The sequence below is a fragment of the Barbatula barbatula genome, assembly GCF_947034865.1.
Source record: "Barbatula barbatula genome assembly, chromosome: 24".
Lineage (NCBI taxonomy): Eukaryota > Metazoa > Chordata > Actinopteri > Cypriniformes > Nemacheilidae > Barbatula > Barbatula barbatula.
In genome coordinates, this window is record NC_136787.1 from 2,106,440 (window position 1) to 2,118,714 (window position 12,275).

Genomic DNA, 12,275 nt, shown 5'->3' on the forward strand with positions numbered 1-12,275 from the left:
ATGCATTTTTTTCGCTTATCGATATTACGATATGCATATCACAATATCCGCACGCAGGACAGTAGGCAACCTCCTCTGCTGGAGATCATTGTATCAGGACACACACACACACACAAACACGAGAGATCAGGTCAGATGTATGTTTTCATGTCACTATGGATTTTTCTTATCAAGCCATAAAGACTGCTAACCAGGCCAGAGAGGCGGTGAGTGCTGCGATGTCTTTAACTTTTAACTGTAACAAGTTCATGGATGAAGTATGTTGACTGCTACTATGCTAACATGTACCTATCGCCGCGTTTAACCACAGGAGTCTATAAAAACACAATATGGCCGGCGGACAGACATACCACACACATACCAAAAGGAACTGATGTAGTAACAGTTACTCGTTTTTTGATAACCTTAAACGCCACATTTATTTGTTAATAAGCGGAAGGCTAACTGCGCAAGTTGTCTTGGCAACCTGGCACGCTTTGCGTCGCTGAATGAGTGTGGCGCCATCTATCGAATTAACACGCACAGTGATAACAGTCAAATAAAATCATTTAAAAAACACTTGTAAGAATAAAGTATTTGTCCCCTTTTGGTAGGCAGTAGGACAAAACATCAAGAATAACTACTCACAGTTCCTGCATTAAACAAAATATGTTGGCTGTTTATGATTATTTTTAATTTGATCATTTAAATGCAATATAATTTTTTCTTAGGAAGAACTGAGAACAGAGACCAGGAGGAGAAATTTGCTGGTTTTGATTATTCATCATTTACTGGAAGAGGGGTTAGATTTGTATAAGTATTATTTATTATTGATATGTTCTCAAAGGTCCGTTTGTGTAATTTAATTTCTGTTTTTGTTTGCACAGGTATACAGATGCAGCAAAAGCCTTAGAAAAAGAAAGTAGTGTTAGTTTATGTCGTTTCGAAGTCTGTGATAATGTAGACCTGGACACAGTTCTTATGGAATATGAGAGTTATTATTATATTAAGTTTCAGAAATATCCAAAACTGACAAAGAAGCTGCCAGAACAAGGTATAACATATTTACTGACTTAGGTATAAGTATGTATATACTACTAGCTATAACACATGTAATAATCTGTTGAGGAGAATATTATGAAAATATAGTTTAATAATGGTATTAATATATGATATATGTCTTGTCTTCGAAATAGGAGTGAATCGACTTGTAAAAAGTGGTGGCAAAAGAAGGTATGTACAATACTTTTACCGCAATATCATTCAAAGACTGCAGTTCTTCGTCATTTTCTCATTATGCATCAATGCTGTGTAAATGGGTTTCTAAAAGGACGTCTTCATTGAGCAGTCAGACACTCCCAAGAATCAACTCCACCCGACGAACTCCATCCAGAAACACTGGTAAAACGTTGGAATCAAATCTATTAGGGAGAGACCCCAGTAAACACAGCAGTGTAAGACTCCAAGCATTCACCACGACCACAAACCGTGTAAAGAGCTCACGATCAAACATTTTTAAACAAGCAATCCTATCATCTAATAAACAGGAAATCGAGTACCTGTCCCCAGCTGAGACGTCTGAGTTTGGCCTGAATGTGTCACCTATCCACAAAAATGGAACAGGCGAGGGGCCGCACATGAGAAAGGTCATTCTTTATGAGATTTGTTAAAAATGAAAACTCTTACAAATAAATTAAAATGGTTGTAAAATTTATTTTTTTGTCAGGGTCATATGGTTGATTACAGAAATCTGATTCAAGATGCAGTGAAAGGGTCTGCAAGTGACTCGATACACATCTTGCCCTGTGCTTCCGATTTCTCGGTAGGTCCGTTTCAATTATACTGCTCACTTTCTACAAACCAGTAAATGTAATGTCTCTTACATTTGACTGTCCACAGGAGCGGCTGCTGAAACCAATAAGTGCCTTCTTTGGCATGAATAATGAAATGAGAGAGCTTGCAGCTGTTATTAGTAGAGTAAGTAAATGTTTCTTTCTCTTTTGTAGCAATTTAAAGCTGTATTGGATTATTTTAGTTAGTGAAATTAAAACTTTGAAAACGTTTCTGTTCATTGAAATCAAATAAAAATACTGACCTATAAATTATTGGAAGAACATAACTAAAGGAAAAACGTAGATGTTGCCTTAAAATACACTGAAATCAGTTTAAAGCCATTGTAATAATAAACAAAAACTAAAATAAATATTGTTTAATAAAACTCAAATCAAAACTATAATAACTCAGGTATTTGGGTAAGTCTCACAAAGACTTAGCAAGATGTTCAGATCATATTTTACCCCAAAATGTATATACTGTATGTATATATATAATTATTATAAAAAATAAGACACCATATATTCAGATATTCACACCAGCCCCATCAGCAATACGCAACAAGCTACAATGGATTCTATCTTTGCATCAGTTGCTTTTTTAAATGCCATTGTGTTGTAGTGTAAGACACTGTGTAATACAGTAAATAAAATCATATTGTTTGGAAATTTTTCAATTAAAGGCAGTGCAACAAATATTATCATGATGTAAAAATACATTACAATGCATAGTTATATTGCAAAATATTGTGCATTTATGAAATATTAAAGACACGATATATAATGTTTCGCCACTAGAGGTCGCTTGGTCAAAACAATAACGAAGGTGTAGCCTCATTACACTGTGAAGGAGTTTTAAATGAAACTGGGTATAATGCAACAAGGAGAGATTGAATAAAACTGAATTAAACTACTAATTTCACTGGATTCAAACATTGTTGTAAACTAATGGAATAATGTAAGTAAACAAGTGAACAAAGTATATAACACTGTTCAAGTGGGTTTTGGATATTTTACCGCTAAAATATTGTTCATTTTGTAATAGGATTATGTGTCACTCAATATCTAAATATCAGTGTACACACATACACACACAAGGTGGAACATGTATTATTGAAGCACTCCATTACATCTTTTTCTCCTGTCTCTCCATAAAGGATATCTATTTACACAACCCCAATGTGCGCTGGGACGACATTATAGGCCTGGAGGCTGCCAAGCGATTAGTCAAAGAAGCTGTCGTCTATCCCATTAAGGTGCTTGGCTGCTAAACACTTTGGTATTTCTCAAGCTGCCGCCTGCCTTCGATTCTGAATACATCTCCACTAAAGGCTAGAGGAAAGCAAAGCACTGGGTTATTTCTTAAAATGACATGAAATCTATACCTGAATACCATCCAATCCAAGCGCTTAGCGTATCTGGCTCATCTCTGGCTTCTGTGGCGATGACTTCAAATCCACAACACGCTCCTAACGAACAGGAAATGTAAACATTATTTGTCTTCCCTAACTCAGTCGTGTGCATGAAGAAGGTCATCGCGTAGAATAATCTTGAATTTGTTATTGTGCGCTTTTATAGACTGAAGAGAGGTTTTACGGTTCAGTTCAGTCAATTCTGGGAAATTTTTACATAAAATAAGTTAAAAGACAGGTTATTAAGGTGGTGTTTGACAATCAGGGAAAACATTAACTGCTGATATTTACCCCAGCCTGAGGTGAAGAAAACACAATTCCCATCATTTATTAGAGGGTTTGCTATTTTCCTGTCAGTATTGTTTATATTTTGGGACAGAGATTTGAACAAACCTCTGTAATAAACTTTGGGACCCAAGCCATATTTATGGATCAGTATATCACAGGGACAGTAAGCAACCACCTAGTAGGCCACCCAGAATTTAGTTTGACTGTCAAAAAACCACCTATACACCAATTTCCCAGCAGAACCCTGGCAACCACACAGATCGCCACTGAACCGCCTAGCGACACCTTAGCCAGCAATGCCCTAGAAAATGCCTACTTTGTAAAATGCTAATTTACACATCAACTTTCACGATGTTTCACATGGACATCTTCATATCACCACAGTGTGCATGTATAATAATCATCCATTCTTTTCAGTACCCTCAACTCTTCACAGGAATTCTGTCGCCATGGAAAGGGTTGCTCCTATATGGACCACCAGGTCGGTCCTTTTAATTTTCTAACTACGTTCATGTCCTGTATTTAATTCCTTCGATCCTGATGTGAGGCCTGTTCCCCAAAACAGGTACAGGGAAGACCATGCTGGCCAAAGCTGTAGCCACAGAGTGTAACACAACATTTTTCAACATCTCTGCATCCAGCATTGTAAGCAAGTGGAGAGGAGATTCTGAGAAGCTGGTCCGGGTCAGTGAGAAGAATTGTGCCAGTAATCAGCAGGAGTAGGTTATTTTCTCAACTTTGCGGCAGGAAGTTTTATCGTTACAATTCTGTGCAGGTTTTGTTTGAGCTGGCAAGATTTCATGCCCCGTCCACCATCTTCCTGGATGAGCTGGAGTCTGTGATGAGCCAGCGCGGGGTTGGCCAGGGGTAAGAGAGAGAGAGACAGTAATTGCATCTGACTTTTGTCTCTGTTCATATATCTGTTCATATATAGCCCAACGGCAATACAAATTTAAATGTAAAATAAACTCTCACTGAACAATATAGTGTACCAACCTAATCCCCTGAGTAATTTTACATAAAGCAATATACATGTAAAGCAATATACCACTTCATGTTACTCACGGTAACCCACACCAAAATATCTGTAACGAATCACCGTGCTTGCATGAGCAATAGTAATAGCGATGCTTGCCTTAGCAAACCCCTCTGATAATTTAGCTGTGGTGGTTTTCTGCTCTGCAGCAATAGGATCCTTTAAATGAGGCTAATCGTTTTTATGATCATATAATAATATATCTGGTCTTCAAGGAGTGAACATGAGGGCAGCAGGAGAATGAAGACAGAGTTGCTAGTTCAGATGGATGGACTGGCACGATCAAACGATCTCGTCTTTGTGCTAGCTGCCTCCAATTTACCCTGGTGAGGCGTGTTTGATTATGAGTAAAGTGTATCATTATATTCTGATCTGAACTTGTGGCTCTGAATTTAATCTTTGTTTTTTCTTCTCTTCAGGGAGTTGGACCACGCCATGCTGAGAAGACTAGAGAAGCGAATCCTGGTGGGTCTCCCGTCTGCACCTGCCAGACAAGCCATGATCAGTCACTGGCTTCCTCCAGTTAGCAACACATCTGCGGTGGAGCTGCGGACAGAGCTGGATTACAATATGCTGGCACAGGTAAAATGGACTGATGGAACTTTGTAAACCTCACTGTGATGTTACACAGCTCTCAGACATGCAATGGTTCAAATCCACCTGAGCTACTACTATATGATTAGCCATTGCATCGAGTAAGCAGATTCCCCCCCAATTTTTCAGGAGACTGAAGGTTACTCTGGGTCAGATATCAGGTTAGTTTGTAAGGAGGCCGCTATGAGACCCGTTCGAAAAATCTTTGACGCCCTTGAAAATCATATTGAAGGTAAGAAATGTTTCACGTTCAGCTCGAAACAACATCAGACTGCTGTTTCATCACGAAATCCCGTTTTGGCCATAAGTCACCCTCTCTGTTACGCCATGTATCTTCACAGGTCAGTCCAACATGCCGGTTATTGAACTAGAAACTGTGACCACAGCAGATTTCCAGGATGTTATTGCCCACACAAAACCCTCGGCCAGATGCCTGACAAATAGATATTCAGCCTGGGAGAGAGAGTACGAGTCCGTTTGAGATGCATTCATCCCGACCAGACATAGGCCATTACAGCATTGTTTTGTTAGTTTTACTGTAAATCAAACACTTTAGGTGTTTTGGGATTTCCAAGAGATTGACTTTGGAGTTGATTTGGTTATGCTGTATTTACATAAAAGGCTATATTAAATACACTGCTCAAGGCTCTGGTATTATTCTGGCACCTTTCTGTATAGCAGTGGTTCTCAAATTTAGGGCCCCAAGATAGATCCAGGGGGGCCACAGATTTTGAGGCGTTTTATGAAAAATAGACATTTATGAACGAATATGTTTTTGTCTTAATTCAATCTCTAAATTTAAGATAAGGTTTAAATCTTAATTCGAGTGGCTCTGCACTATACCCAAAGGGGGCCTTACAATGAAAAAGTTTGAGAAGCACTGATGTATAGCTTTGGGAACTTTCGTATTTGATTAAAAATTGTATGCTTTGTCTTGTTCCCTTTCTAATTCTTGTATGTGTGCTGCTGTTTATTCATAAACATGTATGAATTACCAGTTAAAAGAATAACATGTTGATTAGAAAAGGAGTGATACAAAAAATAGGGTGAAGTTTTTAAATATATAATATAGGTTAATAAATAAGACCCTAAGACGCCAATAATGGACAATTTAATTGAAAGCTATTATTACTTAGTGGTCTGTGCACTTACTCTAGGCACATAAGAACTATTGGCTCATGGGGACTAAGGTTGAGGTGCCGATCCTGCACCACTCTCTTTTTTACCACCTAAATCTTAATTATTATAAAGCAAAAAGCCCTAAAAATTTTAATTATAAACATTAAGACTAACGGGGACATTGGCCTAAATATTGACCCCCCCACTTTTTCTTTATCATGCAGAGACATAATTCATATCTATAAATATGAACATGGCAGAATAATAACAGAAGAATATACTGAAACAAATTTATTATATATTTTCAGATGACAATTATAAGCCAACTGTAATGTAGACAACAGACAGTCAAACAATGATTTAACTATAAAGCACTTTGATTAAATTTTTAGATTATTTTGGTTCTATGAGATGCTCCAGTATATGATTGACAGCGTCTGGAAAGGTGTCACAAGTCAGGTGAGGTGGGGGTTTAATTTTATCTTCATCACCATGTCTATATTTACCTGAAAGATAATGACTATTATTTATCAAAAGTAAAAACTATATCCTGAATGAGGGTGAAGCAAATGAAGATTTATATTCTATTGCCTACCAGTTTTCACTAAAATTCCCAGCATCCCTGTGTTCTGTGCCCCACCAACATCATCTCTGGCATCCTGTACAAAACATGTTTTGTGTGGTTTAGCAGGTCTCAAAAGAAAAAATCTCAGCCCTTCATTTTCTTTGAAACATGACCTGCATTTAATCTTTGCTCGATTGTTACAGCCATTTTAGGTCGATATCATACTCACGTCTCCTATCATCACAGCCTCATCTGGTGAGCAGTTCAGATCTCGTAAAGCCTCCAGGAAAAAAGCTTTCTCTGGTTTACCCACCACTGTGGCCCGGGTGTCAGTGGCATACTCAAGACCCGTCACAAATGGGCCCGGCCCTAAAGCCAACCCATCTTTCCTTTTGTAGTAACGTGCTTTATGGATCGCAATGAGAGGAGCACCCTCTAAAATTAACCTGATTAAAAACAAAGGAACAATCTTTGGACCAGTTTGTTCAAATATTTGAACTCTTAAAACAAGGCATGTGGTATATGGGAGTTTTGGGTTCTTACTGGAAAGCTTTGTTGAGTGTCTGGTAGTTGAAGTGGTCAGGTGCTAAACCTATCACGACTGCATTAGGATCCGACGTTTCCAAACCTGCAGCATGAAAGCAACATACTAGATGAGATACTGTGCGTAACAACACTTTAGAAGGAATTTCTTTATAAACTTGAATGAGTTTTTGTCAAAGAGAAACTACAATAAAATAACAGCAGAAAAGTCCAAGGTGTTCAGGTCACCTGTGAAATCCTCTAAAGCACTATCTTCCACCAGCAGTAGGGGACGCACTGCTCTCTGCTCCAGTAGATTACGGGCTGCAGTGAGTGAGGTAAAAATCTCCTGCTCTTGGAGGTCAAAGTTCAACCGGCGCAGTCGCTCAAAAAGGGTCCTCTTGCATTCCATTGTGGTGTTGGTTACAAATTTCACAGTAACTGGAGCCTGTCTTAATCTGAATTACAATTTATACAAATACAAATAATTTATGTAAAAATAGGTGCTACATATAAATATATATAGGTGCTGAACACGCACATGTAAAATGTCCAACTCCCAGAACTATCTCAGTGACTGCCTTATACTGCTCTGTAAATGGCAAACAGATTCAGGTCTGACAGCCTCTTTTTCTAAAATAATCAGCAGTCTCTGTCTGGTAGTCAATATGCACAATTTGGCACGTGGTTGAAGGGATGGGGTGGTAAAATGTGGCTGTAGGAATTCACAATAGCATCATCAACAATAACAACATCAATTTAAGTTGCATGATTATTTTCATCATGGTTATTGTCCATGCCTGAATGAAACAAATTTGTGTTGGTAACACTAAGTGTTTTTAAAACTGTCCAGTGACCCTAAACTTGCTTTTACTTAATGTGAACGCTGCAAAATTAGGTAAATGTTTATGTATGTTGTTAAAAATGTATAGAGACCGGGCTAAAGCCTCCTGCGCCCCGGGAACTGCAGCATCCTCAATGAGCAGAGTACCGCTCAGGTCAATGAGAACTGCCTTCAGTCTGCGGCGAGTCGCCATCACTTCATAAACTCTATGAAAAAAGAAACAAATGACATGAAACGACTTTAAAACAATGATTTGAAAATGAGCCATGCCAGACATTTTTAGCCAGCATGTTATAAACTATAAATATTACACTAATACTGTTTGTCAGTCAGAACAATACTTGATCAACAGATCTGAAGCTGAAATGAAACCAAAGAATGACAAAGGAAAAAAAAGCTCTACAGTTCTGTGCAATAAATGCTCTTTTTATAGCGTTAAATCCGGATTAAACACAATGACTCGCTTCCAAAAAAACACATTATCTCATCATCTGTATGTGACACAATTTTAAGGATTTGAAAACACCATATTTATTTAAACAAGCAGCCAAAGAAAAAGGCCCTTTGGATAACATAAATCAGATCGACTAAAATCACCCCATAATACAATGATCAGCGGTTTAAAAAACATTCAAATACACAGAAAGGAATTTTGCGGACTTTGATCACCGGAAACGGATATCAGTGTTAAGGCTTTATCTGCATCTGCACGGTTCTGTCAAAACTACAAACAAATAACGCACAACTTTGTTTTTCGTTTCAAACATACATTAACACATTTGCATATTAAATACACGTGTGCATAATACATTTGACCGAACGAGAAATATTTCAACAAAAACCCATTTAAAATACCTTAAAATACACTTCCTTCCTGCTGGGGTCTTTCGGTGGCTCTGTCTTGCATTTGATGTCCCAAGTAATGCCTGTCGAGATTGTATTTTCGTGGCACGTTACCGTAAGAGTCTGTACATTCTTTTTTTAACCTCAAGCAGTTTATATTCCATTTAAGGCAAGATTATTTTAATAAAATGACAAGTGCTTTTGCTCACTATAAAAGTTTATAATCATTTAAGAGGGTTGTCTATGACACAGATTATTCACTCTAGGAATAAAAACATGCTTTGATGTTAATAGCAGATTAAATTGCATTTACAGCATTATCTCACAGTTTTACCAAAGTCGGAGATCTCGCTAGAAATGAGCTCACTAATATTATTTCTTCAATCACTTCATATAATACAATCACTAAATATTGGGTAATGAGGAACGTAATACTTGAGTAATAGGAATGTAAAAATTAGGAATGTAAAAATTAGAAATTGGCAACAACTCAAGTCACGATTCTTCTCTGCCGTGGTTATAAAGCCCCCCAAAAAATACCATCTACTGTACTAACCATTAAGCGTAGATTATAAAAGGGTTAGTTTGTAATCTCAATACTAAACATATGGTTGTAATTCAGCGTATTATCTGTGGTCTGGGCTACTGTTAATAAAAAGGTCTTACCCTAATGCATTAATCTATTGTTAATGGACTCCATATGGTTGTGATCACTGAACCAAATACATCATGTCCAATATTAAACTGATCTCTTCAAAACAAGTTAAACCGTTTGCTTGCTTTAATTTAGAGGGGCCCCAGTCCTGCAAAGTTTAGCTCCAACCGGCATCTACACATGTGCCTGTACATTACTATGCCTGGTATCTTTTAATTACCTGCATTAGCTAAACTCTGCAAGACCGTGGCCCTCCAGTACTGAGTTTGGGGAACGCATGCTTTATATGTGCTTTGTGTAGTATCTGGAAGTATCATTCTATTTACATACAGCACGGGTACCCTTACATGGAATTCACCATGTTGTTTCTTAAGCATCCCTAAACGGACAAACTGCTCTACAAGCTGCACGTTTGTAAATATGTTATGTCCTTCGGCAAAGAAGCCAATAAGTGACAACATGTTTGCCCCGTGTCAGCTGCCATAGTGCATCGGTAGTAGGGGGTGGAGTGGGCCGTTAAATGCAATTTTTACCTGTTGACCAACTACAGAGGGCAAATTATAGTATACAAACATACAAAGAAAAGTTGAAGACATTATTGGAAAAACACATTGACTTTATTAAAATCAGAAAATAAATCATGTTAAATGTGTTGACTGGCTCACAATGTGTTGCTGCTTTGGTCAAACATCCGTAAACGTCTCAAGTTTTTTAGACACATTTTAAGATCTTTTTGTCCATGCTAAAAGAGCAGTGTTGGTCCAGTATACTTCTAGTCATACGTCAGCTTGTAAAACTATAACTTGAACATTTTAAGATGTTTTCATACAGAATGTTGGAAAATCTTAACATTTGTAGAAGCCAAAAAACTGAGTTTAACAGATGAAATCTGACTGATATGAAAGTTGCTTAATGTCAGAAATACATGAATGCTAGAGAACTCACCCATCACTAGAGATACCGGACAAAATTAGCGCATTCAGAAAAACACAGGTCCTTTTATAACATTGTTTATAACAGCAATTCATGTTACGACATGCAAATAAAAGGTACTTTTAATAAGAAAAAATCCAGAGACTTTACAGAAACTGATATCGAACATGAAACATAACGAGTTACCAAATCTTTGGTCAATTTTCTATTGACCATGTGCATAGCATTCCACATTAGATCTTGTTCCATTGCAGTTCATTACATCTTCATCCAAACAACAATAGTAAGACGATACACACTGAATTTACTGCAATCAAAGGCACTGTGGAAGGAAACCGGAAAACATGTTACTGCTCAGAATACTGTGTTAACAGACATAACATATTGCATCAAGAAACTGCATAAAGAGTAACTCAGTGCAAAAAAACTAAGTACGGAACATTATTCATTAACCATGACCTGGAAATGGGAAATCAATCATAGAGCCTTGGTGACAGGACCATTGTGAACATACCTCTCATGACAGTCCTAACAGAACGGATAAGGTTAAGAAGTTGTGCTTTAATCCCAGGTTCATCTCCAAACCCTCCAATACCTTGCTCTGCTCCCCAACCAACTGGAAAATTGTGTATGCGTTAGTTAAAGAGCCCTATGTGATAATGACTCGTGCAACAATTGCTAGTCTTACTGTTAAAACGTTGTTGTACACAAACGACCCTTAATAACAAAGTCTTTCTTTGTCAGGCTGTATTATTCTATAAAGAACATCCACAGAAGGGTCTTTGTAATGGACTATGGAAGTCCAATTCATCAAGATATTTTCAACTACAAGCGTATCCTTGTGAAGAACACCTTTATAAACGTGTCTTTAAAACCCATTAAGAACCTTTTAGAAAACAATTTTTTAAACCAGTGACAAACAACCAGCTCATTTTATTCACATAAGACTTGCGTGTTTTGCTGGTAAAAGCCTACCTAATAATTAACCAAATATAATGAACCAAATAACTCGTTCTTTCCACAGCTTTAAGCACAGCTAGAGGTAAACACTGCCATTATGCGCGCGCGACAGAGCTGCCTTTGTCTTCAAAATCGAATTAAAATGAACTGATACGAACTTACTTTTACTAAGAAACCTCTCTTCGTGGAGAACAGCGATGGCATTGGTGAATAATATCACTGTTTGTATCAGTGCGTACAGTGTGAACGCCATGTTGGCACTACTGCGGTGACGTACCAGTGAAGTGTGTCGCGTGGTAGTGACGTCACAAGCGCGCCGCCTAGGTTTGATTGACGTTTGATGTGCCGTTTGGACATCTTAAAGTTGATATTAAAACGTAACTCATTTACAGACAAACGTATCTGTAAATTGTCCTATTTTATGTCATACTAATTGACGTGTACTTATGTGCACTATATGAAGAGTTTGGTTCTAAAATTAGACAACTCGTCATGTTTTTATTGTGCATTCCAATTAATGTCAATCAAACTGCAGTTGGTTGGTTTTGATTTACGCCAAAAACAAAATACACCTAACAAACACAATAAAAACATGATAACCTAGGCCTAATAAAAAACGGGATTTGGGAAAATGTTTAAAAACGGAGTTTTCTCATTGTGTAAATCAAACTCTTCATATGTTTAGTTTTTGAC

The 12,275-nt window shown here is 37.5% G+C and overlaps 3 protein-coding genes across 8 annotated transcripts; 1 reads left to right on the forward strand and 2 right to left on the reverse strand.

Moving 5' to 3' along the window:
• Positions 1-69: 69 nt before the first annotated feature.
• On the forward strand, positions 70-6,073 carry katnal2 (katanin p60 subunit A-like 2). The gene is made up of 16 exons (XM_079447920.1): positions 70-206; positions 711-781; positions 867-1,033; positions 1,176-1,212; positions 1,310-1,433; positions 1,527-1,625; positions 1,706-1,801; positions 1,879-1,956; positions 2,969-3,067; positions 3,929-3,992; positions 4,077-4,195; positions 4,287-4,378; positions 4,763-4,873; positions 4,967-5,129; positions 5,271-5,373; positions 5,483-6,073. The coding sequence occupies exons 1-16, from the start codon at positions 156-158 to the stop codon at positions 5,620-5,622; spliced, it is 1,614 nt and encodes a 537-aa protein (XP_079304046.1). The 5' UTR covers positions 70-155; the 3' UTR covers positions 5,623-6,073.
• A 463-nt stretch (positions 6,074-6,536) lies between these two features.
• hdhd2 (haloacid dehalogenase-like hydrolase domain containing 2) lies at positions 6,537-9,109 on the reverse strand. 6 transcript variants are annotated; one of them, XM_079448222.1, is made up of 8 exons: positions 9,047-9,094; positions 8,284-8,397; positions 7,889-8,062; positions 7,597-7,805; positions 7,369-7,453; positions 7,055-7,271; positions 6,856-6,919; positions 6,538-6,766 (listed from the first exon to the last, which is right to left on the reverse strand). In XM_079448222.1, the coding sequence occupies exons 4-8, from the start codon at positions 7,757-7,759 to the stop codon at positions 6,654-6,656; spliced, it is 642 nt and encodes a 213-aa protein (XP_079304348.1). In that variant the 5' UTR covers positions 7,760-7,805; positions 7,889-8,062; positions 8,284-8,397; positions 9,047-9,094; the 3' UTR covers positions 6,538-6,653. The 6 variants fall into 6 exon arrangements, with proteins under 6 accessions (XP_079304347.1, XP_079304348.1, XP_079304344.1 ...); XM_079448221.1 differs by having other exon boundaries at positions 6,537-6,766; positions 7,889-8,397; positions 9,047-9,096; XM_079448218.1 differs by lacking the exon at positions 7,889-8,062 and having other exon boundaries at positions 9,047-9,109.
• Positions 9,110-10,211: 1,102 nt separating this feature from the next.
• Positions 10,212-11,891, reverse strand: ier3ip1 (immediate early response 3 interacting protein 1). The gene is made up of 3 exons (XM_079448224.1): positions 11,745-11,891; positions 11,137-11,238; positions 10,212-10,944 (listed from the first exon to the last, which is right to left on the reverse strand). Exons 1-3 carry the CDS (start codon positions 11,833-11,835, stop codon positions 10,889-10,891), a joined length of 249 nt encoding a protein of 82 aa, XP_079304350.1. The 5' UTR covers positions 11,836-11,891; the 3' UTR covers positions 10,212-10,888.
• Between the last annotated feature and the right edge of the window lie 384 nt (positions 11,892-12,275).